The following is a 26360-nucleotide window of genomic DNA, read 5'->3' on the forward strand; positions in this document are numbered from 1 at the left end:
AGTTAAGCGCTAGATGAGGCTTATTCGGGCGTGCGATACGAAGATTGGGTGAAGACACAATCGACAACAACACATGGCTGTAGCGCACCCTTTAAATTCCGCGACTCGAATGCGTGGTTCAATATCCCCACGTAAAGGCCCTCTGTCCCTCTCGAAGCTTCAGGTTCAAACTCAATAACCCAACCATGTCCGACCCACGCTCAGATATTTACTTCAATCATGACGCAGCCAATCGCCAGAGAACAGGCTATTATCCAACTGAAAACTTGAATGTTCCACCAGCCCAAGGTTTCCCTCTGGCAGGGCAATACTCTACCGACATGACTGCAGAAAGACACCAAGGCGGTAGCACGTACCACGAGCAGTTCCCCCCCAGTATGTGGACCGTTGGAGCCGCTGGTCTTTCTGGAGGGAGTGGGAGATCACAACTGGATCCCTCTGGTGTGGAGACTTGGGCAACATCTTACGATAATAGCTATGGAGTACCTCCACCCATGCCGCGCCGCCCGCCTCAAAGTTCGCCGCACCAGGGCAACCAAAACGATCTGGCTCCAGTTTTCGCAGGCTATCCAGACCAATTCTACCAGTACCGGTCTGAGTGGAATATAGCTGCTATGGCTCACCAGCCCCAGTCTTCGTCATCTGCAATAGCGGGATGGGATGCAGAAGACGACTCTTTCCAGAACACTTCCGTTGCTGCGCAAGTCTTGCTGTCTTTAACTCGATTGAGCTTCACTAATTTCCGCGTGTAGAGCGCCAACCTTTGAACCGGAAGATGATAGCTCGGAGGCACTCGCCGCATCGTCCTCTACTAACGTGGTTTTGCTGCCGACCGCACGGAAGGAGAAGCGACAGAAAGCCTCTCAAAAGATGCATCAGTGCGAGATGTGTGGAAAGGAGTTCCCTCGGTAGGTTGACCATTTCCCTCACATTTTCCTTCGATCATAATTAAAAATATTTTAATAGACCTAGTGGTTTGCGGACCCACATGAACTCTCACAATGACGAAAAACGTACGTCAAGGCCTTCTTTTTGCCCCCTCCCAGCTCAAGTCGCTTTCAGCTTTCAAGTGCAACTATCCAGGGTGCGACAGAGCATTCAGTGTCCTTTCCAATGCAAGAAGGCATTACCGAACTCATGGAGTGGAGCCGCCGCCCTCCCCCTCGTCATTACGCGCCGCTGAATCGTCCTCTGGTGGACAGTTCGCAGTCAACTTCGAGGCGCCTGTGACTCCACAATCAGCCACGCCCCCAACGACAAGCCAGGAACAATTTCGCGTGCGTTGGATTGAGCCAAATTCACGAACCCGAGGAGCCGGATGGGGGATGCGACAGGCTGATTACAGTGACTAACACTGGCCACGGGTCTGCAGTTTGGTGCAGACATCCTGGACAAGACCACTTACTTGTAGTCGACTGTTTTGAACTTCCCTTTCCCTGTTGGTTCCTCATAAACGATAGTACCTATTATTATAATCCCATGGCATTCCTGAATCGCAAACTCGGTTGAACACGGATCCATCGTGCTATAGTTCAGATTTTTTTTTAGTAGATGATCCGAGTTTTCAGTTTTCGAAGTTACAGTAGCTTCTGTGCAACAATTGATGCACGCATTGAACTGGACACGGTTTATCGGTGAGGCGCTTGGAAAGCCTCGGATGAGTGGAGCGAAAACGACCGAGAGGAAGACGAAGCATGATGTCAACATGCGTGCCTTGTTTCGCCCTGCACGATACGGTCAGATGAAAGATACTCAAAGTTAATGGAGCATCTGCAACGTTGTCCTTGCCTGCCACTATGATACAGCGGTTCGTAAGACTCGAATGTGTGCTTGGTTGGATGGCGGGCCCGGGCCGGATATCGATCGAATCAATACGGGTCACATGTCTGGTGACGGCCCGGGTCACATCAAGTTGACCTTCTTGTTCGCAACCTCTGGACCTCCATGGTTCAAGTTGAACCCGAGCCTCCCCATCTGTTCTATGTAGACCCACATCTTCTAACGCAATACTCTCATCTCTCCGCCTTATTTTGAAACACGGCGTTCTGGTGGCGCCTCGAGTTCAGCCACCCTTCATTTTGGAAATTGGACTGCGCTCTCGATCTCGGGCTAGAGAACAGTATCTTTCCCGGGATAACGCACGAGCTCTCACTACTGTCAACTCAAGTTTTTGCCATCTGCCATTGCTTTCGGCCTCCCAACAAAGTATGAGACGTCTTAAAATAGCTTGAACACCGAACAGCTTTTTGGTCAGCAGCTAAATGACGAATATAGAGTGTTTCGGGTGCAGTGGCGGTCGCCACGCTCCCGCTTCTTTGATGCTGGGCCCACAAAAGATTGCACCCCCCGCCCAGCATACTTTCTTCTGTCGTTAATGCACTAACGTTAATGGCGGGGTCTGAATTTCACTCAGACCCTCGAATAGAATTGAGCGCTACGTGGACGCCGCTGCCTGGTGCTTCACTTGCAATGTCCAAGGCTTTAAAAGCTCGACTCGATGGTCCTGGATTAAATCATTTTCTATTCCTCTGAACGCTAATATTAATCAACTTACTAGTGAGCCCTGCTCGTAATTCTCAACAGTGATTTCTCTTACGAGTCGGTGCGTAATCTCTCCCTCAGGAATTGTCAACAATGTTGATATATAGCGCGCAGGTATATCGAGAACTAGAATCCAAGTTGAAAGTCAGTTAGCATCCCGCTTGTCGGGGGTCGAATTTATTGATGATTGGGCAGAACCATGCACCCAAAGAACCGCGGAACACATGGAGAACCGCGTCGTAGGTCTCACCAAGAAGAGACTGGACTACCTCCGAATCTGGTTCAGACTCATTCCGGATCGCATGGTCGTTCTTCTTATTTTGCAGAATATTCAGGAGGAAACCCAGCTCCGCCTCCCTTGTTTTCTTCTCCCGGTCTAGATGAAGGGGCCTCGCAGGACATGTTCTACCTCGCCAGAGCTTCTAGCTCTCACTCTGTCGTGGATCGACAACTCGTGCATCCAACCCGTGCCCCGAGAATTGCCACCGACCAGTTTGTTCCATACGAGCAGTTTTCTCAAGGATCTTCGCCCATTCGTTTACAGCGTGCTGCAACCTTTCCTATTGGTCCCAACGATGTGCACCTAAGGTACTCACCACCGCTTCTGGACGACCAAACATCCACCGATTTTTTCTCGAGTTTTATTCCTATGTAAGCATTTTTCTCGGTTTTCCAGTTTAGCGGACTGAAAGAGATGTCCCCAGAGTTCCGACAGCACGAGCCCATGACCATCTGGAATCTGTCACTTCCCCACAGCCCGCCCAAGAGAATGAGCCAGCTCATTCATTGCCCCCTCCGCAAGTCCGACTAAGTCCTCCGCCTGCTAGCACGCTACTTGTTCCTGGACCACGCGCACCAAGGGTCCGCAGACCTCCCAAAACAATGCACCGATGTTCTGTCTGCGAGAAGGAATTTCCTCGGTGAGATTCTGGTGTCATTTGATGGAATGTCCGGTTGGCTTATCGATTACATGTGCTCAGACCAAGCGCTCTGGCCACACACCTACGATCCCACAGCCATGACCAGCGTGCGCTACATCCTTGAAATTCTGGCCTCATGCTTAATCTGACTATTATACTTCAACAGCATATTCATGTAACTTTCCAGGCTGCACCCGTTCCTTCAGCGTCCTCTCGAATGCACGACGGCATGAAAAAACCCATTTTCCGAGACAGTCTTCTAGTTCCGCCGCCGCCGATTCAGAGCATCCACCGTCTCCTCCCTTGCCATATAGCGTCAATTTCGACAGCATACAAGTTGCTCCACCCTTCACGCCGCCGCCGCCGCCCCCTTCGGCATCTGGATCGAGTCATCGTGAGCCCGATGCTGCACCCTACCGCGTCCGATGGTTAGAACCCAACTACTCCTCACGGAGAAGCAGGTCCAGAAGAGGCTCTGAACGAGATGACCAGCGTTCTGTGAAATGAAGGGAATGACGATGATCAGCCTCGGGGTCCGATCCACAATGAAGCAGGAAGCCTTGAGACTCATTCTGAAATACTGCTTGCTTAAACGGACTAAGATATTATATTAGCTTTTATACTGGTCTAAACATTACTGCTATACTCCGCAACGCGCTATCATTCGGTCTGAAAGCTTGTATTCCTACTCGTCCAAGGCCCATAAGCCACACGATTGACCAGTCCGATGGGGAGATCATAGATTTCCGGGACTTGATTCGGGTTAGCATAGGCCAAGTAAGGATTGGGTCCGCCGTGCTTGAGCGGCGGCCACAGAGCACGCGAATCTGCACTGGTTAGTTTTGTGTTTACCCACACAAACAAGCTATTCGTACCAGTAATGGCGCTAGAGTCGGAGAATGACGGGGTCGCGAGCAGAGCAAGCGCAAAATAGACAAAATATGTGAGGAGCGCAACGACAACGCTGTATGCTGGCACAAGTATAGCCCATTCGCTGGTGGTTAGACATGAGAATGGAAGCAAAAAGAAGGAAGGGGGAAGCTTACCGACTGGGATACCATTCGACGCCGAGCCATTTGATCCATTCGTCAGGTAGCAATGCCCACAGAAGGTAGACAACGTAAAGGAACGATGTTGAAGTCCAAGCAACGAAGCCGTAGAATTCTGGCGCACGGCTGCGGTATTCTGGAGGGTAGGGGGCAATAGGAGATGTTGGAGAAGTTGGGTTGTCACTCTGCTGCATCTTTACAGATGAGCCTGTGGGGGTCTTGACAAAGTCCGCATCACGACTTGAATGATGTGTGACCGTCACGCGTTTTGAAACTTGACCCACTCATGGCGCTTGCTCTAAAAGCCGAGAAAAAGCTCCTACGAAAGGCCATGGCATCCAAATTGAAAAATCTAGTGTCAGTCTCGGAACAATGTGTTTTGTTCTCCTTCTATGGTCACCCTCCGACTAATTCGCCAGGCAGCCAAAGCAGTCACTGAACGAATCCTGCGGCACCCATATTTTGCCAGATGTGCATCTATCGGATGCTATCTCAGCATGCCTTCGGGGGAGATAGACACTGACCTTCTTGTGCGGAGCATTCTGCGCTCGGGTTCGTCGGTTTTGCTCCGAGTAATGTTCATTTTGACTTTGTTGGCCAACTCAGGCAAGACGCTGTATGTCCCCAACATCGACAAAACAATCGAAGGCCGGATGGAGCTTCTGCGCGTATACGACGAAGCTGATTTAGACTCGCTGCCGAGCGGCGTGTGGGGAATCAGGGAACCTGGGCAGTTACGAAACGGGCAACCACGAGCGAGTGGTAAATGCCTCCAAACTGCTTTCACACAAAACCCTGCTTAAATACAACCTCTTTTAGCAGAAGACACTGGCTTGGACCTCATTCTTGTCCCCGGTTTGTGCATAGCAATTGCGTCATCAGTAGCATTAACTGAACCAATAGGACTGGCGTTCGACCGCTCCTTCTCACGTCTTGGGCATGGGAAGGGGTACTACGACAGATTTATCACCACCTACTCCACCAACCGTCCAACCCCATTGCTTAGTGTGTCCCCGTTACTTCAAAGCCCTTTATGTTAACCTTCGGATAGTGGGTTTAGCTCTGCAAGAGCAACTACTTGACGCCGGGACAATACCAACCGCCTCTCATGACTGGAAAATGGACTCCATAGTCGTGGATGGCGAAGAAATTGAGCAAGGGTCAGACTAGCAATAATGATACAACTTGATTGTCCAATGCTAACTCCAAAGATGATATATGTAGATTGTACACGATGCCGAAATGCTTAATGCCCATACGCATACCCATACACGAATGCACCTCAGAAAACCCAGATCAACCCAGATCAAAACTCTGACTAATCCTCGTCCGAGTCCTCGTCGTCTTCCCGGTAGCCAGCTTTCTTGAGGCCAGCAGTGAAAGGAGAGACGACATTGGGTTGCACAGGCGGGATCGTCATGCCTGATGAGTTCTGCAGAACGCTCTCGGCTATGTGGGCATTTATCCTACGAGACTGTGAGTGCGAATTAATTGCAAAGACAAATGACGAACTCTTTGGGGTTTGAGACATTGCCGAAGTGGATCGCACCGGGAACTTCGACGAGTTGGACGTCAACGCCGTTGGCCCGCAGTAGTGCGCGAACCTCCTGGGTGTACTCGATAGCGTAGGCGATGTCGGCTCCGCAATGGACCAGCTTGATAGGGCAGATAATTCGAGAAACGGCAGCAGAAGTCTGCGCTTTCCGCTTGGTGAAAAAGTCGACGGTAGCAATGCGGTATTCAACGAGCTTGGAAGGGCCCCAGTTTTTTTAAGGCGTGTGGGACAGCGCGAGCGGTGAGCGCCTTGATGAGAGATGTCTCCTGTCCACTGAAGCCAAGTTGGAGAGCACCGCAGACGGAATCGAGAAGAGCAATCTGGTCAACTTTGCTGCCCTTGAACGCCTCTACCCAGCAGTCGTGAATTTCCATGCGCCCTTCTGCAACGTCTTCGGGCTGCGCAAACGGATTGAAAGTGAGGACTAGCCGACAGGAGATCAGTGTGAACTCACCTCCGTCAGAGGAAGTGGAGAAATCATGGTAAGGGAGAGCGCCTTCTCGGGGAAAGAAATGGACACTTGGAGTGAAATGCAAGCCCCCATGGAAACACCAACGAAATGACATGGAGGGAGACGGAGGGCTTCCTGTGGGTCGAAGTTAGCCTTGTCTGAGGTCGTGTGGAAAGCGACCTGATAACTGACCATGAATTTGGCGATATCCGCCGCCGCTTCTTCGCGCCCATAGGTAGCCCCAATTTTGCCCGAGGTCTCGCCATGACCACGAAGATCAAGAGCGATCAAGTTGAATCGACGCAGACTAGGGTCCGCAAACTGCACTGTTATGTTTTAAGCAGCTGGGCGAGATGGGAGAAGAGAAGCGTACGTTCAAAAAGTTCCGACGCAATGTAGACTGGGTGCAGGAAAATGACGGTGGGTATATTCTTGTCGATAGATTTAGCAGAAGGGTTCTTGGGTGTAGAGATTGTGTAGTGTATTGTGGCGGAACCAGCGATGCTTTTGACTTTGACGGAAGGCATGGCTGAGGAAGATGGACGTGAAGAGGTAGTGGTGGGTGGCGAGAAAGCGACGTGCTACACTGTTGGCAGCAGATTTTATGGAGTGAAGTGATCGGGGCTCGTAATCAGGTCAAGAACATAGGAGCTCTGAAATGGAAATGGCGTACAGTCACTTTTCTTTGAACCATATGGCGCGAAAGGGACCCTATTCGAAGTATCTAATCCTCCTCCATGTCGAGATCACCTTCGACACCAGCGCCCTCACCCTGGTCATCAAACTCCTCGTCTACATCGTCAGTCGCGTCCCAATTTTCATCCGCCTTGACAATGAGCGGCTTATGTGATGGCTGCGCCACAATGGAGAGCGACGGAGCCGCTGCCAAGGACTTCTTGACGTGTTCTGCGACTTCAACCATCTGCTCTTGAGAAAGGCGGTCTTCAAGCTCCTCTACAATCTGACAGTCAAACATGAGAGAGTGACACCTAGAAATAGTACAAGGGCACTCACAACATACAATTCGATCTGTTCTTGAGGAGCCAGGTTGACGATTTGAAGCTTCTCTGCCTTGGTGAACCCATACGATTCAAGGGATTTCACGAGTTCAGTTACAGCTTCAGGGGTTTGTGAGGTTGTTGACTGATGGTCAGCAGATAGATATTTTATTGCCTAATGACCAGTTGAGCCCCTGGGGCAGCATGGACAACAGAACAGCACCTCGAATGATACTGTTCGCAAGTTTTCGAGTGTCTCGACAGCAGTTGACGGCCTGCCACCCCCTATTGGGACGGAGACGTCCGTCCCAGCGGCCTCCTCCTCTTTCTTGATGCGATGCGCGATCTTAGTCCTTGCAAGATGATCGGCTTCAAGCTCTTGCAGAAGGGACAACACTTCGTAGTTTGAAAGTAGTGCACTCCGAGGATTTATGACCTATCTAAAACGTTAACAATGCGCAGATGCACGGAAGAAGACGCGTGCCTCCATCGACTGGGAAGCCTTGTTGACCTCGTCGCCACTGTTCAACGCTGGCGCGTCACGCCACTTCTGGGCGTGACGCGCCATAGCAGCGGATCTGTTCGGAGTTCGTCAACGCCGACCCAATTGGTGTTGTTTCATCCGGTGTAAGTTTAACGGCACCCTTGCCTTCGAAATCGGTCATAGCAGACTCGTGAGGTCGGATAATACTTAGGGTAATAAGTATGCACACACTGCGACCTAATTAAATTCAGAGCAAAGGCTGCAGAGATAGGTAGATAAGGCATGTGAACATGAAAAATGAAGTGGATAGACTACTACCTGTGCAGTCCAATGCGTTGAACACAAAGACCGAAACCAGCGCTCTACGCGGTCACGTTATTGCTTACCGCTTTGGGATTCAGATGGTGATGTGACCGTGCAATCTCTCAACATCCACGAACCGCACTCTGCTGGAGAACAGATATTTGTGTGTCTGACCTAGAAATCCTATCTTTGATCACTTATCCTAGGCTTCTGAGTCGTGCTGATCATGCTATCTGAATCAACAAGTTGGCCCAACCTACCGCCCCGCGTGAAATCACGCTTTCTGCCAGTGAATGGCCTTCGGATGCATTTCTTGGAAGCCATTCCCGAAACTCCGAGAGCTGATGAACCTCTTGGGCTTATTATTCTGCTACATGGCTTTCCAGAGTTAGCGTAGTATGTAGCGACATTGCCTGCTCCACTGTGACGTCCAGCCGTCTGACCCTGGTTATAGCTCGTGGCGAAAGGTCATCGGCCCTCTCGCAGACGCTGGGTACCATGTAGTGGCTCCCGACCAACGTGTTTGTGGCCGAACAACACCTGCTGGCATCTCCGCTCAGACAAAGTTTGACGACTCACTCTTGCCGTTCCAGATGACGAACATGGTCAAGGATGTTGTTGGGCTGGTGCACAGTCTTGGGTACAATTCTGTTGTTGCGGTTGTTGGCCACGACTTTGGCTCGCCTATCGCTGCCTACTGTGCTCTCATTCGCCCCGACCTGTTTCGAAGTGTTGTCATGATGAGTGCGCCGTTCACGGGGCCGCCACAAATCAAGCCAGTACCGTTGCCAAAGGACGATTTGCAATTGGACCCCACGATGCAGATGCTGTCTGATGCACTGGGCAAACTCGATCCACCTAGAACGCATTATACGCATTATTATTCGACTCGCCAGGCGGGTTCGGATATGTTGAATCCGCCCAACGGGCTCCATGCCTTCATGCGTGAGTACTACCACGTCAAAAGCGCGAGTTGGGAAGGCAACCACGACCCAAAACCTCATCCCACTGCGGTAACCGGCCCGGCGGATATTGTTGCAACGATGGCGGCGTTGCCCCACTATTATGTCATGGGGGAACCAACCATGCCGCTCGCGGTTAACGGTTGCGGGCCTTCTGGGGACGATTCGTGGTTAACAGACGAGGAACTGGCCGTTTATGTCCAAGAGTATGCGCGGACTGGCTTCCAAGGAAACCTCAATTGGTATCGAATCAAGGTCCTTTCAGGCTGGGAAGCCGATTGCGAGCTGTTTTCTGGTAAACGCATCGAGATTCCAGCCATGTTCATTGCGGGATCGTATGACTGGGGAACATATCAGGTTACTGGGGCCGCAGAAATGATGAAGGAAAAAGTTTGCGCGAAAATGGAAGATCAAGACTTTGTTCTGATCGAGGGAGCAGGCCATTGGGTGCAACAAGAGAAAAGTGTGCAAGTTGTGAATGAACTCCTTCGATTTCTACAGAAGACCAGAAAGTAGCGATTTATATACGGTTGTAGGATGTATTACCAGGGAATAAGAGGGAGTTTATACTTTCAAGCTTTGGGGTGCTTGATTGCTAGCTTGATTCGTTGGCCCATAAATCTTGGGTGAGATGTGTCGTCTTCGGCGCTGATAATAGTAATTCCTTCGCATGGTGGACCGGTCGGTTGTGTGGGCGGACTGCTCTGGGTCTCCTGAGAAGCAGTGCTATTTCCCTTCTTTTTCGACGATGTGAAGTATGCGAAGAGGTCCTTAGACTTCGTTCTCACAAGGGGACGACCATTGTGGCAATTGCATTTGAAACAGAGAGTGAATTTGCGTGTCGAGCCCGAGCTGGGTATAACGATACCTTCGTCCGTGCTGGGAATCCATATTTAGTTGTGAATCGGGGCCGTGGCAAAGAGAACACACTCGAACTGGACTGAGGTTGCACGTCTGAGCTCGCGGGAAACCAAACGGACGCGACTTTCGTGGTCCACATCAGGTGTCGCAACGATTGCAAATGTCCCAGAAAAATTTAACGGTGCAGTGGTCGGATTGGTTTGTGCCTGAGCGACAGCTCTGAAAATCGCGGGTGCATCGGCATATTTGGTCCGGTGGGTCTTTGTTGGAGTCTAACTGAGGGTAAGTGACGGCTGGGGACAACGAATGCAACAGACAATAGTGGGAGGCGGTGGCAAAACCATCAACTTGTAGCGCTTTCGGAGGCGCAACAAAACAAGCGCCGAGTCCTCAGCTTCTTCTTCTTCCAAGTTGGAGACCTTTCGTTTCTGGGGGATGGCCATGTTTTCCGACGTGTTTTTGGTGGCCTGGACCGTCCGACACAACGTGCAACGGGTATATCGTAGTGGAGCTAGCCGTACCCCACATGCAGTACAAGGTTTCCTTTGCATCGCGGTAACGTGGCTGGGAGCAAGCTCAGGGGGTGGAAGAACAATCGTGTTCATGGTGGTGGCAGGAATAAACAAGTCGCGTTTAAGCGAATTTTTGTCACGTGTCCGTAAATCATTCTACGAGGATGTATGCCCATCCACAACACATCCCGCAACCACCTCACAGCGCGGGCAGGCGTCCACAGGGTGGGCTCAAGTGACTTGTCTAGCTCTTCTCATATACCATCCAGGTTTTCGCACCAAGATCAATCCAGACCAAATCCCTTCCGCCACCGCTGCCATCGAATTCGACCGACACCAATGGGAAGACACACAGTTCTTCGGTCACCCAGGCAGTCATGTCCCGTTCTCCACCTCGGACTTTGTCTCCGTTGACCAAGGTATAGTGTAGAGCGGTTGTCCACTCGTTCTGACCATTACTAGGCAATTCGTCGCCAAAGTTTGTTCGGATGACAACGTGGAATATCCCCAACTCATCTAGACTTGCCGGGGACTGCGCGATTCCGATGGTTGCTATCCTTCAACCTTTTGCTGACTTGGACGCTCGTGAAGACCCCATTCCACTTGTTGACTTTGGAGAGCAAGGACCATCTCGCTGCACGAATTGTAGAGCCTATATCAACCCGTGGTGCACTTGGGAACGTGGGGGAAATGCATGGAAATGCAACTTATGTGCCCATGAAACCCAAGGTGCGTGTCACTTAACCAGACTGTCAAAGTCCAACGTTATCCATAGTATCTACTGAGTACTTTTGCCATCTGGACGCCAATATGCGTCGAATGGACCACGATCGACGACCAGAACTGAATCGCGGGACTGTTGATTTCGTTGTTCCTAAGGAATATTGGGCAACAAATCCGCCTCAACGACTATCTATGCCATACTACTCTATCGACCCGCCACCCAGTGGACCACGACAACCCCAACCCCTCAGCTTCGTTTTTGCCTTCGACGTCTCAAACGAAGCTGTCCAGTCTGGAGCATTAAAGACCGCTTGTGCTGCTTTGCAAGACGCACTTTTCGGTCCTGATGCATGCTTCCCTCCATCCAGTTGTTTAGCAATCTTAACCTTCGACGAAACGCTACATTTTTATGATCTTTCGGTGTGTAAAATGTTTCTTCTCCTTCCGTTCATTCACCAATCATCAGACAGACTCAGTTCCAATGCTTGTCGTGTCTGACATTGATGAGGTCTTCGTGCCATTGCGTGCGGGGCTCTTTGTTAACCCCATGGACCGTCGAACCGCGATTGAAAGCTTGCTGAATTCGATTCCTGAACGGTTTGCTTCGATGACCCATGTTAATGCTGCACTTGGGTCCGTGATTCGAGCTGGCCTTGCGGGTTTGGTGAGGCACACTTCCATGACGCAAGTCATGAAGCTCATGTCAATCTAGGCTGGTCGTGGTGGCCAAATTGTGGTATTTCAGAGCACCATGCCCACTATTGGGCATGGCGCTCTACCCGGAGAAGTCCAAGAGGCAAATTTGTACGACACTCCTAAAGAAATCTCGCTTTATGCTCCTCGGGATAACACTTGGCGTGAAATTGGTGCAGAATGCGCCGAGGAGGGTGTAGGCGTCAGCATGTTTCTGACAATGAGTAGATATCTCGATGTTGGCTCAATCGGTAACTTTTTTCTTTGGTCCCCATTTCCTTGTTTGCGCTAACCCTTTACAGGTGTGGTATCATCTTTGACTGGGGGAGAACTTTTCTTTCACCCGCGTTTCAATCCTACCCGCGAAGCTTCGGTTTTTCGATCGCAATTAAATCGCTTGATTGGTCGTACGATTGGGTACAACTGCCTGATGCGCGTGCGCGTCTCTAATGGTCTTGTTAGACCTCTCAGGTTCTCTTATGTGTGCTGATTTCTGGCCTCGTCATTTAGGACTCAAAATAACGCAACACCATGGCAACTTTTCTACCCTGGGCTCTACCGATCTAGAGTTGGGCGTGTTGGACGCAGACAAAGCAATTTCGGCAACTTTGCAGCATACCGGTCGATTGAATGAGCGAGGATACGTATATCTACAGTCCGCTGTTCTCTATACGAGTGTCGAGGGACAGCGAAGAGTAAGAACATGCAATCTTGCTCTGCCTGTCGTGGAACTGGCATGGAATGTTTTCAAGCTAGCAGATCTGGATGCGACAGTTTACTACTTGGCGCGACATGGTGCGTTGTTTGTTCAACTTTCTGCGCTGCTCTTCCTCATCTGACTCTCGCAGCTATTTCCAAGATGTCGTCCGAGAAAATGACTCATATTCGGGACGACTTAACGGAAAACTGTTCCTCCATTTTGTTGGCATATCGCAACAAGTGCGCCAACACATCCGCAATTGATCAGGTCAGTTAGCATCCCTCGATACCATTATCTCTGATCTTGAGCATAGCTTGTTCTCCCGGAATCATTCAAGAGCCTCCCTGTCTACACTTTGGCCATCCAAAAGTCAAAATGTCTACGAGGCAGGTCCATCTTTCGTATTCCGGCCCTTATTGATGGATGGTTGATAGGCCGCAATGTCTCGTCGGACGTCCGCAACTATTATGCTCATCGAGTGATGTCGATGAGTGTGCGCAGCGTTATGCAACTGCTTTACCCTCCGCTACTTGCGATTCATGATCTTGCGCAAGAATCCGGAATGCCAGATGAGACTACAGGACGACTTGTCTTACCAGACACCATGCGGGACAGTCATATGTATATGGAGGCCCATGGGGTTTATCTAATCGGTACTTCATTGGTTTTTTTTTTCTGATATCATCAAGTCACTCATATCGGCCTTAGACAACGGCGAAATGATGGTGCTATGGATCGGAGGGAGCGTGTCTCCACAGCTTCTCCTCGACTTGTTCGGTCTTGACGACCTAATGGCGCTGGATCCGCATTTGGTGAATTTTTCGTCCCATCAACGTTTTTGCTGATCCCTAGGCTAGAGTGAGCTTCCGGTCTTACAGACATGGCTATCTACACAAGTGCGGAACATCCTCGCTTACCGACGGACACAACGTGGTGGTCGTATTTCCAAACTGCTTATCGCTCGCCAAAATCTGGACGCTGCTGAGCTGGAGTTCAGTGATATGCTCGTGGAGGACCAAAATACAGGTACCATGGCCTACCCCGACTTTCTTTCAGTTGTCCATAACCAGATCAAGCTCGTTGTGTGTGCTATTTCTCGACTTGATTCCTTTTTGACACATGAACAGCTTCAACAAGGCGGGTCGTTAGGCGGTGGAGCGACACTAAGGAACTCGGTTTGGTAGAGCTAATATGTGCATAGAGCTACTAGTTTGTTTGTTTGTTTGTTTGTAATACAGTAAATGCCTTCATCGGAGAGCTACTAGTTGTACAAATCGCACATGTTTTACTTGGACCCTGGTAGCTTTTGACAGTCACACTGTAACCGTAACGCTGACACACTGCATGTTTCTTCCTCCAGAACTACTTGACTCCATCGTTGCCTACCTCCCACAAGACGACATCACTACTCTAAAGGCCTGTACGGCTGCATTCCATGGACTTCGTATTTCAGCTCGAATTCGACTACATCGTCGCCTCCAGCTTTACTCTGAATCTCATCGCGACAAAGCTGCCCAGAACAAGTGTGAACGACTTGTCGACATTCTCGAATCACAGCCATACGTTGGGACACTTGTTCAAACGTTAGAAATCAGCGAAGTACGGAAGTACATGCTCCCATGGGTCGCCAAGGCGTCTGTGACCACGCTACCCTCCATACTTTCCCGGCTCGTAAACCTTCAACATCTTACCCTGAAAGGCTCTGGCCAGCCTTTTCAATGGGGAAAGCTTTCTCCTCTATTCAGAAAGCTACTCCTCGAACTTTCGCCACGATTGAAGACACTCTACATCCGCGGCATTGCTTGCGAGAACATGAAGGAGTTGGGGCAGGTCGTCAACTTGTTCTCCATCGGTCGGCTCTTGCAACACATGTCTCTGTGCCTCGTTCTAAAGGATGCATTTGTTGTTGGAGAACTCCCGCCGTCCTTTCCAAGAGCAAACCCTACCCTCGAAACACTCGCATTGAGTGATCACTCTGCGATCCTAACCAAACATATGTTGTTTCCGGCATCTGAATATGCCAATTTACGCATCCTCTCGCTCGCAAACGTGGCCTACACCCGTGTTTTTACGCTGTTAGAGAATTGGTCGCCGGACAATCGCATCGAGGAGCTCAATCTCTGGTTTTCATCATGTGGGTTCTTTTGCAGCTGCAGCACATCCTCTTTTACTAATGCGATAGCAGTGCCTTTCTACCTGACTGCACATTTTCTGGACCTCTCTGCTTTCACCGTCATGCGCATCTTTCGGGTTGCAGCTGACTTCTTCTCCATGGTCCTTAAAAATCTTGTCGAAGCATGCGTAACAGTGCCAACACTCGAAACTCTTGTTTGTGCAACTACTCATTGCATGTACTTTCCTAAACCATCCGACCATATCGGGTCGCAAGATCTGACATCGTGGGCCCCGTTCTGCGAGGCTGTACGCCACTCGACGATCAAGACAGTGGAGATGGTGATCCATAATCAGGATAAAAACTCGTGTGCGACCCGGAGGGAGGTGTTTAAAGAGGTTTTGCGTCAACTTGAAGCGCCGGACAATATCGTAGTCCGAGATGAGTTTCGTGCGTATCTTTTCCTGTCTTCAAAAGAAGTTGCTCACAAATTTTATCAGCTTTTGTGACTCTCCCCGCCTTTGAACAGGGGCACCCAGTCATGTGATAAGATAAAGGTTTACGGAATGCCAATGACGAGCATGAGAATCCTTGACTGTGGAGGTCCTCACCGATTGACATATTTTGCGCGACCACCATGGCCATTACACGGTTCTCCGTTGTTACTCTCATATTCTTCGTACTTTCCATCACTTTTGTGATATACCCCGTCGACATTCGTTTCCGGCAGCGTCGTTTATCCATAAACCTCACCACTGCACCTATCCTTGCCATCGCCATTCTGTGGGCTGCCCAATGTCTGGGCCCTGCTCAGGTATGAACTTGAAGCCACTAGCTCCAGAGCTTCCAGTTAAAGCGCATACAGATCCGGGATGGAATCGTTGGAACTGGTATGGATTGCCTGGCTTTTATGTTTGTCTTCTAAACAAATTTCAAGACGGCGTCAAACCCTACAACATCCTTATTTTGTTCTTCTCCCTTGCGTATATGGCGATAACCCTCGACATTAGTGGGGCACTGCAAGCAACGGCATTCTGGGTCTCTAATAAAGGCGGGACTAACGGAAGACGACTATACTTCTATTTTTACGTGATGCTCACGCTCTTGGGCATCTTGTTGGGCAACGATCCAGTCGTTCTCTCGGGGACTGTTTTTCTCGTGTACTACACCCACGCTGTCGACCTAGAGCCATTCCCATGGATTATGGCCGAGTTCGCTGCAGCGAATACTGCCAGTATGGTCCTTGTTGTCGGGAATTTGACCAACGTCGTTGTTTGTGAAGGCTTTTCAATCAACTTTGCCGCACTCACGCTCTACACAATCCTCGTTTTCCTTGCATGCACTGTCGTCTGCTACCTCGTGTTGGCCTACCAGTTCAGAGACGAGCGCCACGTACCCAAGCGGATGAAACCTATTCCCAAATTCGACGTCCGCGGCGCGATTCGGGACCCCGTGTCTGCAGCTGTCGGTACTGTCTTGCTCTTCTCGTGCATTGTGGTTATCATGGTCGTCAGCTTTTTCAAAGTGGATGTGTGGAAGATCACGTTGCCGTTTGCGGTAGCCAAGTTTTTATTTGATCTGGTATGGGACTACGGACGGTCGCACAAGAAGACGGGCTTAAAGACAAACCAAGAGGAGCCAAATAGAGACTTCGAAAAGAGAATAACGCCCGCAATTACGGAGCCTTCGAAGGGCACGCTCCTGCAAATGGATTATGCACTGGCATCGGTTAAAAGAACGTTTCCGACAGCTTGTACTGCCCTTCCACGGCTCCCATTTGCCCTGGCGCCATTCTCGTTCTCGCAGTTCATCCTTATCGAGGCGCTGGACCACCAAGGCTGGATTGATGTCTTCGGACACTGGTTGGCACGCACAACACGGGACCAGATCCATCCTACTATCTGGCTTGTCGGGGTCCTGGGGATAATATTGTGCAATGTGGCGGGCACAAATATCGGCGCAACCATCCTTCTTACCAAGATCGTCCGCGCAGCCTCGTTGTCGGCCAACACTACCCGTGCCGCGGGTATCGCACTCGCACTGACCAGCAACATCGGCGCAGTCAGTGCGACTTTCTCCGCCAGCTTGGCGGGCTTGTTGTGGCGGTCGATTTTGAAACAGAAGCAGAAGCAGATTGCGAAAGAAGAAGCTCGGCTGGCAAGGGAAAGCGGAAAAGAGGATGTAGCCTCGTTTGCTCAGAGGTTGGAGCTCAGCCAGAGTGCCTTTGCGCGGTGGAATGCGCTCCCGCTGCTCGTGATGACGGTTGCGGGCCTTGGTGTTGTTTCTTTGGAGATGCTGGTGCTGTATTAGAATTAGACTGCAAAGTTCGAAGAGCCTGAGAGGTCGATAACTTTGAGCATTCTTTACTAGTTCAAGTCCTTGTACTCAACTGTTCAAGATTCAAATTCGAAATCTTGGACTTGTCCATTCATTTTGCTTGAAAAGAACTGAAGGCCTTCACTCTTACATGTAGAATAGACAATTCAGTCCAACAGACTGCAAGTACGAAGTACATAGGTACTATGTAGTACTTTGGTATTTAGTCAAGTTGGTTCCAGGCTGCAAAATCAAGCAGCTTCTAGCGATATATGGATACACATGAAAACAAACTACTCCTCATAATCGCGGCTGGTCGCTGATATGGTCACAAAGAATGGTAAGTCAAAGCGGTCAGTCGCACAAAGGACCTTTGCTTTGTCCGAGTGCTGCTTGGAACACTTGCCACTATATAAGCCATGCGTGCCATTGCCGGAAGCCTCCTCCCGCATCTCTATCGTTTTGTCATGGCTGGTCCCACTCCCACAAATGTCTCCTACTTTGCTCTTGCTATCATCACTCTCGCTCTTATTTTACTACCTCTACACTCCCAATTTCGAGCGTGGAACACGGGAACGGTGGTTCTCATGCTCTGGATCGCAACAAGCTGCTTACACGGCGCCATCAACGCGCGAATATGGAACAGTGATGACAACGCGGGGAACTTCGCGCCCGCCTTCTGTGAAATTTGTGAGCAGGTTCCTCTTAATTTTCCTCTGTCGCTCACCATTCTTCACGGACAGCGGTCCAATTGACTAAGATGATCGAATTTGGGATACCCACAGCAGCATTGGCTGTTAATCGCCGCCTTTATGTCATCTTCCGCATTCCACCATCGAAATCACAACTCCTGCAATCTCCAGCTCGCAGACGCAACATGATCTTGGTTGATTTAGCCATTTGTCTGCTGCCCCTTGTTCCCTATATCGCTTTGCCCTTCGCTGCCCAGGTCAATTCGCCGCGACGCTTTGACATTCTGGCCACTGTAGGTTGCATACCAGCATTCGAGGATAACAGGCCCAATTACGTCATGAGGTATGGCGTCCAAGGGCTTGTTATTTTTGCGGCGTTGGGTTACGGCCTACTTTCTGCCAAAGCCGCTGCCCGCGGCGGCGCGAGTCCTCGAATCTTCATCAACGATGCTGCAGCACAACATCGTGATCTAAGCTTTTGGCGTTATGTTCGGACCACTATTTTCGCTAGCGGAGGACTAATCGCATGCGTCCTCCCGTCAACATGTCTTGCCGTTGCAGCCCTTCCAACGCTTGCAGCAGTTGCTGGAGTTCGACATGGTCAAGTCAAACTCGAGGACTGGACTGCCAGCTTTACGGCCCAGACATCAGTGGAATTTGCCCGATGGTCGATGGGGCCAGTCTACGCGCTTTTCGCCTTCGCTCTTTTGGGGACTGGGAAAGACGCTTGGCTCTGCTATTCCAGGTTGTATAGCGCGATGCGATTTCCCCGCCGTTCGAGCAGCACAACAGTGGGAGTCAGCAACATCGAGTTGCCAACCATTCCTGGACTGTCGATCCCGCCCAAGGTTCAATATGGAACCAGCCGTCCTCTCTCCTTGAGCGGCCCATCGACAACAATCTTCGTGGGAGATCTGGGAAGAAAAGTGCCGGAATTCCGGAGCAGCTTAGGCACGTATTCGAGTCACGACGAGTCCGAGTATAACGTCTCCAGCAACTCGAGCATGGAAAGTGGTAAATTTGGGCACGGACGGGAAAAGGATGTCGCAGTTCTTGATTGGAGGGAAAAGAATTTCCCTGAAAGAGCTGAAAGTCCAATCGGTGGACCAACAATGCTGCCAACTGTTCTTCCTCTACGGATTACGAGGACTGGGAGAGTTGGTGCGAATCATCCCCAGCAGATACCAGCGGCGTTGGTAGGAAGAAAAATTGCGTGAACGTTGTAAAAGAGGTTGTGCTGTGGATGGCCCTTTGTATTTGGACCTCGAGTTTAGACTGAATCTTTTCTGGTTGACATGGAAGGTTATGTTTGGTGGCAAGCCGCTGCCCGCACGAAGCAATAAGATATCGAGAAGGAAGCTGCTTAGTCATCGTCCTCCTTGTTTCGTCCATCATGCACAAACGAAATCCATATCGCCAACCACCGGACTTTACCCAGCTCGCTCAAGCATACCCTCCGTTAAAATCTTGGTTCGCACCCTTGTATTTCTAGCTCCAGTGTTAACGCGAACCGCAGCGTGATCAAACAAGGAGCGAACGTCTCAATTGACTTCAAAAACGAAGTCTCGCAAAGGTACTAGTCAATTGTCCTGCTTAGCCTAATCCTCATGCGTCACAGGCGTCTTACAGAGGCACTCTTACACCGTGACTTTGGCCTGAGTTTGGAGCTTCCCCCGAACCGTCTCTGTCCACCGGTAGTCGCTTGAGTAAAAGCGTCCGTCGACGTCTAAAATCGATTCACAGGTACCCAATAGGTGGGTTCTGCATACTCTAAGGCCGCAGTGTTAACCGCCTCAAAGGCTCAATTATGTGCTTTGGGTCGAAGACATCGTGCAAGCTCACGAGCATGGTCAAGTCTGTGGCTTAGATATGTAAATGACCTTCTCTTTATTTCTGCAACTCGACTTATGCAGACAGAGGAACTGGCGCGTCCGTCATATACCCGCTCCTTGCCTGTAAGACGAACGCAGATTGGTGTTTCATCGCCACAGGTGTGTTTGTTGGTTGTCTTCAATTTTCTCTGATATCTTATAACCAAGCAGACATTGACGCGCTATCCCTCAGTGTCGCTCGACAAAACATCACAGCCAATAATATGCAAGATCGTATTCGACTTGTCGAAAGTACACTTGAAGGGCCGATATTTGGCCCACTCCTGCATGACCCCACTCTAACGTAAATTCTTTTTTTTTCCTGTACAAGGCTAATTTCTCCTCCAGAATAACATTCACCATGTGCAATCCACCTTTCTACAGCAGTCATGCTGATGTCCAAGTCTCGGCAGCGGCCAAAGAGTTCGAACCTTATGCGGTTTGTACTGGCGCAGACGTCGAAATGATCACAGCTGGAGGGGAGTCTGCCTTCGTTCGGAAGATGGTGGAGGAGAGCATTCACATTGGGACCCGATGTCGGTGAGTTGGCCAGTTTTTTCCCCCCTTTCGTGTCGTCAACTTCAATCCAGATGGTATACCTCTATGCTCGGGAAACTTTCGTCGCTTTCTCAAGTAGTTGAAGCTCTACGATTACACTCCGTCCGTCTTCGACGTAGTCCATTGTCCATTCTGATATTGAGCAGATAGACAACTACGCTATTACCGAATTCGTGCAAGGAACCACGCGAAGATGGGCCATAGCGTGGTCTCTTGGTCCTCTGCGCCTTCCCGATGTACGTCCAGCATTGGCTGAGATTTTACACTTGCTGAGCAAGCTATAGCCATTAGCCCGAATATCGTCGCACCAAGTCCACGCGTTAATACCTTCTCGCAACACACTTTATCAGCCGTTTACCGGCATACAAGAGGCGGAAAGGGTGAAATGGAACCATGTGTTGCACGCTGAATTGGTGCGAGTCGACGGGACAACTGTCTCCGTTTATGGTGATGGAGCCTGTTTGGTGTCTGCTGCTAAAAACACTTGGTCCAGAAGCGCACGGAGGAAACAAAAGCAGAGTGACGACACTGAGATGACGGATGTGGACCCAGAACTTCGATGTACTGTTCGTTGGCTATTCGAGGAAATGGGAACACGGTTGGAACACCAATGGGTGGAAGGAAGAGATCGACAACTCTTCGAGAGTTTTGCTGGTCATGTCAATAGGAAGGTGGTTGAGGCGATAAGGTTGGGTAGCCATTAGGTACGAATAACGCATCCCGAACTCCAACAGAGTCTTCCATGCTCAAAAGGCAAAATAGTCGAACGAACTGAGCTGCCGGATGACCTTCGATGATGAACACACAATATAAGGGATAAAATCGGGATTCACAGTTTTTGCTGTCAGTGCATGTCACGTAAGCAGGCACCGATCCGTCGGCACTGCTTTTGATCAAATGTCCATTTGTGCAGAAATGGGGGCGGCCTCTTGGCCTTTGGCCGGCCTCCGCAACTTTGCGGCATCGACATTATTTGCAAACTTGAACATGACTCCAACGACCATATATCAACCCAAAGACAGGGGACCTTTCATCGGACTTTTCCCTCGTTCACCATGTCGAATCCTTTACCACAAGAATTGCTTGACTCCATCGTCGACTTTGTCCCATCCCATGAATACCAAACTTTGGCGTCGTGCTCTTTGGCATTTCGTGGTCTAGCTACCCCCGCTCGTCCGCGTCAATTCCATACTATCACTTTGATGCATGGACCACCAGGGCGTTCCAAGGCACGACGTTCACAAATAACCCCCTCCCAAAAGTTCTCGGCTCTACTTGAACGCTCCCCAGACATCGCGAAGCTCATTAAGACCCTCAATATCATTGATGGTGAGGATGAACGCTACTGGACTACGAATCGGAATGCGGGTCGAGCCCTGGCCATGGTCATACCCCTTCTTACCGCGCTCGAAAACCTATCTTTCCGGGTGGAAGGTCGTACCCTCACGCGATGGAGCGCGCTGGCCGCTGGTGTCAAGGCCGCCCTTAAAGATATCGCGCCACAGCTGCAGGGTATCCATTTCTGCGGACTCATCTTCGACTCTGCCCCGGCGGTGAAAGAGATTTTCACCATCCTACAAGCATCCATGCCGAGTAGGTTGAAGGAGCTGTCTCTATCATTCGAAGCGGACGGTCCTCCCCTCGGAGAAATTAGAACAGAAACTGGCGAAAACTGGCGACTCCAGCTGCAGTCTCTCGTCTTCTCAGATCACGAAATAGGCGGACAAATGACTAATTTTGTCACAAAAGTCGTCGACCTTTCTTGCCTCCGCTCCCTGTCTTTCAGCGGCCTTGCAGAGGAAGAGCTTGACGTGTTCTTCCGCGCACTCCCCCCAGCCAATGTCATCGAAGAGTTCACTGTTTGGTTTATATCTGGTTCGTGGTGTTTTTTTCCCTTCACATGAACGTTTACCCTTGTGAACGAACAGACTATCTTCCCCCGCAAGGACCGCCCAATTTCGCGACCCATTTCCCGCGACTACGTCGCTTATATCTCTCAGCTTTCTTTCCTCTTGCAGTCTTTCGTGGTGTCTTGGAAAACTGTCTGTCAATCCCAACCCTCTCCCTCGATTCTATCACCTGCGAGTCACCCCATTTCCAGTTCCTCTTCGATGGGACACAGGCCGATGAACAAGCCGAATGGCAGCGTTTCGTAGAAGTCCTAAAACGCTTTCCGAAATCGGTGCAAGGAATGCAATTTGGAATCAGCAGTTGGTTGACGAACACTAAGCCTGCCGTTGAGTGCTCTCGACGTGTCGCCTCTATCGTCGACCATCTTGATGCCAGCCATTTGCTTCGAGTCGAAACGGTCTTGCGTGCGTAGTCTCTTTCGCGCCAAGTAATCACTGACCGTTCTGGCAGCGCATGCCCTCATCCATTCGTTTTATACCCCGAAAGCTGAACAGTAGTCATACATCTATATCTGCCCACCGCACCATGTTTCCCTTTTCTACTTGTTCAATCCATCTGTCGACCTTCTTGATCCATAAGCCCGCATTGCACTGGAGCAGGGCTTCATAAAAGTCTTGCTTCATGTCATTTTCCTCAAGGGGAAATGCTGCCCGATAAACCTTCTTCAATTGTGTCACGTCGTACTCCATCTGATGTATCCAGTACAATTCGTTCTTGCCCTCGTTGTCCAGCTCTGCCGATACAAACTCGGGGTCCTCGTCTTCGTTACCGTACTCATCTCGTTGCGGCTCCTCCTCCCGCGCGCCGTCCCTGACAAATGCAGGCAATTTTGTGGCCATCCAAAGCGGCAACGCGGACACGCATTCCCAGTCTACGATGGCGGTAATAACTCCAGCATCATTAACGAGAATGTTGCTCAAATTGAGGTCGTCGTGCCAGAGCACCGTCGACTCGTGATCCGATGGCTCGAATATCTTCGGGAGAAGCGAAAGGAGGTGTTCCGCTGTCCTCAGTATTTCCATCGCATCCTCACGGTCATCGTCATCATCGGCTTTGTTGGCGACGTCTGTTTGCTCGGAGATAAGGAGTTTCAGCAGAGACTCGAGCCAGTCATGACTGCAACGAAAGGGCCCTCGCGGCACGTCATATGGGAGGCGATTACCCATGAAAAATTCATGTGAAACGACTGGTCCAGGAACATCTTCTGAATGAAGCGTTCCGATACCAGTGAAGCGACGAGAGAAGAGCTGGGCTTGATATTTTGCGATGTCTTCGACAAACGAGGTCTTCTGCGTCAGGGTCATTTTCCGCCATCGTTTGTTTGCTGGCTGACCAAGCACAAGTTGCATGAGAATCCATTCGAAGCCGATTTCATTCTTGTTTGTCGAATCGAAAGCAACAACTTTTGGAACCGGTATCTCGGTGTTTTTGTGCACCCACTGCAATGTGGCGACCTCCCCGAGCGTCTTTTGGGAGGGATATACCGGTAATGAGACGCGCATCAACAGGTTGTCGCCAGGAGTGGAGATCAAATAGAGCTTGTTGAATGCCCCGGAGGCATAGAATGATACTGCACAGGGGGATTCAGGCCCTAGAGCCAGGTGTCGACGACAAACAATTTCGATTGCAGTTATTGATGGCTCACGGGTCCAGAGCGGAATGAGTTGGAGGCCGCTATCATCCCACTCTAACCCATCCTGACTGTCGGAGGTCATGCTGAGGAAGCGAGAGAGAGGGGGAAATGACGGTCGACGTGGTTAAAGGGTAAGATGGATTCATAACTGTCACATGCATGCATGCACCTCCAATTACTGGTTCACATTTTAATCGTTCAAATGTAGTCCACTTCTTCATTGGCATATAATAGAGACGGGATATACTGCACTCAAGGCCACTTCACTTCGAGTTGGAACTATTTCGCGACTCCACTGAACTCCTCGATGATTAAATCTTGACTTTACTCTTCAAGTCGGCTCTGATCTCCTCCGGGGTCCTATTTTGGTCGTCACACTCTCCCCCTCTCAGACCAAATTCACAGTCTGACTGCGGGAGACAACCGGGGTCCATGGGTCGTCCGACGGGACTAAAGTCGGGCCCGCGACAGTTGCTGGTGCAATCTTCTTCAACGTAGTTTCCGTTGTCCCTTTGTTGACCTGAACTTGCAAGTTGTGTTTAGCAGGCGTAACGACGACCTCCTTGCCATTCTCCTTCTTCGTCTCTGCCTTCGTCATCTAAGAAATCTGTGTAAGTACGTGTTGGTGGACCGTTTTGAACATACGCCTTGCATGTCAAGTCGGAAATTGGTGTCCTTGTAAAGGGTTCCAGCAGTGGTCGGCAGCCCTTCGAGCTTGTCATCCGGTATAGAGTCGATGAATTCGTTGAGCGCCTTTGATGCTCTCCCCATGGCTCGAGCTGTAATCGCGGTGGGAGTACGACGAGGGAAAACTTGACAGGATAGGCGCCATTATAAGGTTCCCAACCAAGCCAACTGCCAGCTTGCCTTCCATCTACGCTGTGGTCCGCAGGAAAAAATAGTCGACTTCTAGTTGCTGTTTCTTCGAGCCAATCCGAGTCACATTTCCAGAAAATCGGTGCTACAGTACTGCGATGATCAGCGATATCGAAAGAGTCAGGAATGGGTGCAGGACGTACTCTCATTTCGAGTTCAACTTCATGACTGGGTCGTATATTATCTCGGTCCGAAAGTTATTGGGAGACTTGTTTCGGCAAGCCAAAGAAGTTTGATATGACCACCAATTGATTGAGCGTATTCGGCATGTGGTTGTTCTCGATAGAGAGCCTCTGGGCATGGAAGACCATCCAGTTTTTCAAAGCGAGAGAAGTGAGAGAAAATTGTGTATCACATGATCTGGAGTTGCTTATTCACGACCTACAACTTGAAGAGTTCGATCACTGGCCAAGAATCGCTTCCAGCCTCAGGAAAGAAATTTGCTCCCCGCCACATCTGCCTGCATCGTCTCTGTTACTAGTACGCGACAGCACTGCACAGTGCAGGGCAAGCTCTTTGCAGAGTCTGCACTTCCTCCCTCCTCAATTAAGTTTTCGCCTCACTTTGGCGTAATGAGCGGTGAGATTACAAGTACAAGGAGCAACTACGGATACATAAAGTCAAATACAAACGGTGCGTCGTTCACGCCCCCAAAAAAGAGTGCTAATTATTGTTTTTTTTGTTCTAGAAGTGAGCCTCTGCTACCACTCCGCTGGCAGGGTCTGGAAATATCCAACATGATATTGATCCCCTTCCCAAATGACCCAGTCGTCATTATAACGGCCATCCAATTCAAACCCCGTCAGACGCGTATGGTCCCACCTTGTCCGTAATGGTGGTCCGAGACGTATTCGACCTGTGTACTCGTCTCTCCAAGTGTAAATGCGGAAGCTCCCATCTTCATTTTCCTGCGAACCAGTGAACGGCTGGTGGCGGGTCAAGCAACCTTTGTCCCAGTCTGCCGTGGCTACTTCTGGGGGTCCGTGAAACGGCGGCGGCCAAACTGCTGGAGATGCGGCAGCCTTGTACGTGGCTATCTGGAGCGAGATGTGTTTGGATGATGGTGGCGGGACTACAGGGCCGATTTTAGATGACCAACCAGGAGATCCTCGTCGTTCAGCAGGCAACCGAGCGGTTTGCGGGGGAGCAGGGGCCACATGCGCTGTGGTATCCTGGCTTACCAGGTCGTTCATTTCTAGCGACAACGGCAAAACAAGAGCCGGAGGACGGCGATGCTGGTGGATGAATTGGCGGGCACCATTCGCGACTCCGTTTGTCAGGCGTTGATATGCGCTGAATGGCTGTTTTCCTAACCCAAGCAGCCCAACGGCGAAATAGGCGAACACGGGTCCCTGTGTCCAGCGACTATATTCAAGTGCGATTTGAACTGCGGAATTGGCGTTCCAAATCTCGCCAGGGACCATCGCCCCGTTAGCCGCGTTGATGAAAGTTTCGCGCGTTCGGAGGGTCACAATGTTGAGAAGAATCGATGGCGCAAAGGCCACCAGAAGACCACCATTGACAAAGGCAACGGTTTTGAAATATTGGTGCTGGTCCAACCCTGTGTACTCCGCGAACCATTGCTGGATCTTTTCTTTTTGCGCGACCGCCGTGACTACTGCGAGCAAAGCGTAGTGG

General features: G+C 50.4%; 14 protein-coding genes across 14 annotated transcripts; 9 read left to right on the plus strand and 5 right to left on the minus strand.

Annotated features, from left to right (window-relative positions):
* Positions 1–185: 185 nt before the first annotated feature.
* On the plus strand, positions 186–1352 carry MIND_00129700 (uncharacterized protein; the record flags this gene model as incomplete). Its single annotated transcript, XM_037358229.1, has 4 exons — positions 186–700; positions 753–908; positions 967–1013; positions 1063–1352. 4 exons carry the CDS (start codon positions 186–188, stop codon positions 1350–1352), a joined length of 1008 nt encoding a protein of 335 aa, XP_037226139.1.
* A 1413-nt stretch (positions 1353–2765) lies between these two features.
* MIND_00129800 (uncharacterized protein) lies at positions 2766–3968 on the plus strand (the record flags this gene model as incomplete). Its single annotated transcript, XM_037358230.1, has 6 exons — positions 2766–2780; positions 2828–3129; positions 3181–3192; positions 3246–3461; positions 3522–3568; positions 3628–3968. 6 exons carry the CDS (start codon positions 2766–2768, stop codon positions 3966–3968), a joined length of 933 nt encoding a protein of 310 aa, XP_037226140.1.
* A 153-nt stretch (positions 3969–4121) lies between these two features.
* On the minus strand, positions 4122–4798 carry MIND_00129900 (PIG-P domain-containing protein; the record flags this gene model as incomplete). Its single annotated transcript, XM_037358231.1, has 4 exons — positions 4122–4288; positions 4337–4455; positions 4508–4718; positions 4768–4798. 4 exons carry the CDS (start codon positions 4796–4798, stop codon positions 4122–4124), a joined length of 528 nt encoding a protein of 175 aa, XP_037226141.1.
* On the plus strand, positions 4797–5680 carry MIND_00130000 (5-formyltetrahydrofolate cyclo-ligase; the record flags this gene model as incomplete). Its single annotated transcript, XM_037358232.1, has 5 exons — positions 4797–4884; positions 4934–5272; positions 5330–5365; positions 5414–5515; positions 5562–5680. The coding sequence occupies 5 exons, from the start codon at positions 4797–4799 to the stop codon at positions 5678–5680; spliced, it is 684 nt and encodes a 227-aa protein (XP_037226142.1).
* Positions 5681–5828: 148 nt separating this feature from the next.
* On the minus strand, positions 5829–7043 carry MIND_00130100 (AB hydrolase-1 domain-containing protein; the record flags this gene model as incomplete). The annotated part of the gene is made up of 6 exons (XM_037358233.1): positions 5829–5976; positions 6023–6258; positions 6296–6463; positions 6520–6651; positions 6709–6842; positions 6890–7043. The coding sequence occupies 6 exons, from the start codon at positions 7041–7043 to the stop codon at positions 5829–5831; spliced, it is 972 nt and encodes a 323-aa protein (XP_037226143.1).
* Positions 7044–7240: 197 nt separating this feature from the next.
* MIND_00130200 (RPOL4c domain-containing protein) lies at positions 7241–8082 on the minus strand (the record flags this gene model as incomplete). The annotated part of the gene is made up of 4 exons (XM_037358234.1): positions 7241–7477; positions 7531–7689; positions 7738–7950; positions 7993–8082. 4 exons carry the CDS (start codon positions 8080–8082, stop codon positions 7241–7243), a joined length of 699 nt encoding a protein of 232 aa, XP_037226144.1.
* A 356-nt stretch (positions 8083–8438) lies between these two features.
* Positions 8439–9779, plus strand: MIND_00130300 (Epoxide hydrolase hydrolase; the record flags this gene model as incomplete). The annotated part of the gene is made up of 2 exons (XM_037358235.1): positions 8439–8697; positions 8756–9779. The coding sequence occupies exons 1-2, from the start codon at positions 8528–8530 to the stop codon at positions 9777–9779; spliced, it is 1194 nt and encodes a 397-aa protein (XP_037226145.1). The 5' UTR covers positions 8439–8527.
* Positions 9780–9835: 56 nt separating this feature from the next.
* Positions 9836–10747, minus strand: MIND_00130400 (uncharacterized protein; the record flags this gene model as incomplete). Its single annotated transcript, XM_037358236.1, has 3 exons — positions 10442–10747; positions 10194–10396; positions 9836–10142 (listed from the first exon to the last, which is right to left on the minus strand). Exons 1-3 carry the CDS (start codon positions 10727–10729, stop codon positions 9836–9838), a joined length of 798 nt encoding a protein of 265 aa, XP_037226146.1. The 5' UTR covers positions 10730–10747.
* Positions 10748–10800: 53 nt separating this feature from the next.
* Positions 10801–13936, plus strand: MIND_00130500 (SEC23 SEC24 family protein; the record flags this gene model as incomplete). Its single annotated transcript, XM_037358237.1, has 14 exons — positions 10801–10861; positions 10906–11055; positions 11099–11365; positions 11412–11779; positions 11826–12023; positions 12072–12303; positions 12355–12504; positions 12563–12847; positions 12901–13019; positions 13066–13138; positions 13187–13405; positions 13461–13564; positions 13610–13834; positions 13880–13936. The coding sequence occupies 14 exons, from the start codon at positions 10801–10803 to the stop codon at positions 13934–13936; spliced, it is 2508 nt and encodes an 835-aa protein (XP_037226147.1).
* Positions 13937–15502: 1566 nt separating this feature from the next.
* On the plus strand, positions 15503–17175 carry MIND_00130600 (Arsenical pump membrane protein; the record flags this gene model as incomplete). Its single annotated transcript, XM_037358238.1, has 3 exons — positions 15503–15679; positions 15731–15755; positions 15803–17175. 3 exons carry the CDS (start codon positions 15503–15505, stop codon positions 17173–17175), a joined length of 1575 nt encoding a protein of 524 aa, XP_037226148.1.
* Positions 17176–17941: 766 nt separating this feature from the next.
* MIND_00130700 (Pheromone receptor Rcb2 B44) lies at positions 17942–19090 on the plus strand (the record flags this gene model as incomplete). The annotated part of the gene is made up of 1 exon (XM_037358239.1): positions 17942–19090. One exon carries the CDS (start codon positions 17942–17944, stop codon positions 19088–19090), a length of 1149 nt encoding a protein of 382 aa, XP_037226149.1.
* Positions 19091–19260: 170 nt separating this feature from the next.
* Positions 19261–21006, plus strand: MIND_00130800 (S-adenosyl-L-methionine-dependent methyltransferase; the record flags this gene model as incomplete). The annotated part of the gene is made up of 11 exons (XM_037358240.1): positions 19261–19343; positions 19390–19446; positions 19492–19567; positions 19617–19627; positions 19673–19744; positions 19791–19864; positions 19916–20048; positions 20093–20284; positions 20335–20404; positions 20449–20538; positions 20587–21006. The coding sequence occupies exons 1-11, from the start codon at positions 19267–19269 to the stop codon at positions 21004–21006; spliced, it is 1272 nt and encodes a 423-aa protein (XP_037226150.1). The 5' UTR covers positions 19261–19266.
* Positions 21007–21357: 351 nt separating this feature from the next.
* MIND_00130900 (uncharacterized protein) lies at positions 21358–22710 on the plus strand (the record flags this gene model as incomplete). Its single annotated transcript, XM_037358241.1, has 3 exons — positions 21358–22177; positions 22231–22617; positions 22664–22710. The coding sequence occupies 3 exons, from the start codon at positions 21358–21360 to the stop codon at positions 22708–22710; spliced, it is 1254 nt and encodes a 417-aa protein (XP_037226151.1).
* An 8-nt stretch (positions 22711–22718) lies between these two features.
* MIND_00131000 (Aminoglycoside 3'-phosphotransferase/choline kinase domain protein) lies at positions 22719–23928 on the minus strand (the record flags this gene model as incomplete). The annotated part of the gene is made up of 3 exons (XM_037358242.1): positions 22719–22724; positions 22777–23804; positions 23859–23928. 3 exons carry the CDS (start codon positions 23926–23928, stop codon positions 22719–22721), a joined length of 1104 nt encoding a protein of 367 aa, XP_037226152.1.
* Positions 23929–26360: the final 2432 nt, after the last annotated feature.

This window comes from Mycena indigotica, assembly GCF_014461135.1.
Source record: "Mycena indigotica strain 171206Taipei chromosome Unknown Mind.scaff0001, whole genome shotgun sequence".
Classification (NCBI taxonomy): domain Eukaryota; kingdom Fungi; phylum Basidiomycota; class Agaricomycetes; order Agaricales; family Mycenaceae; genus Mycena; species Mycena indigotica.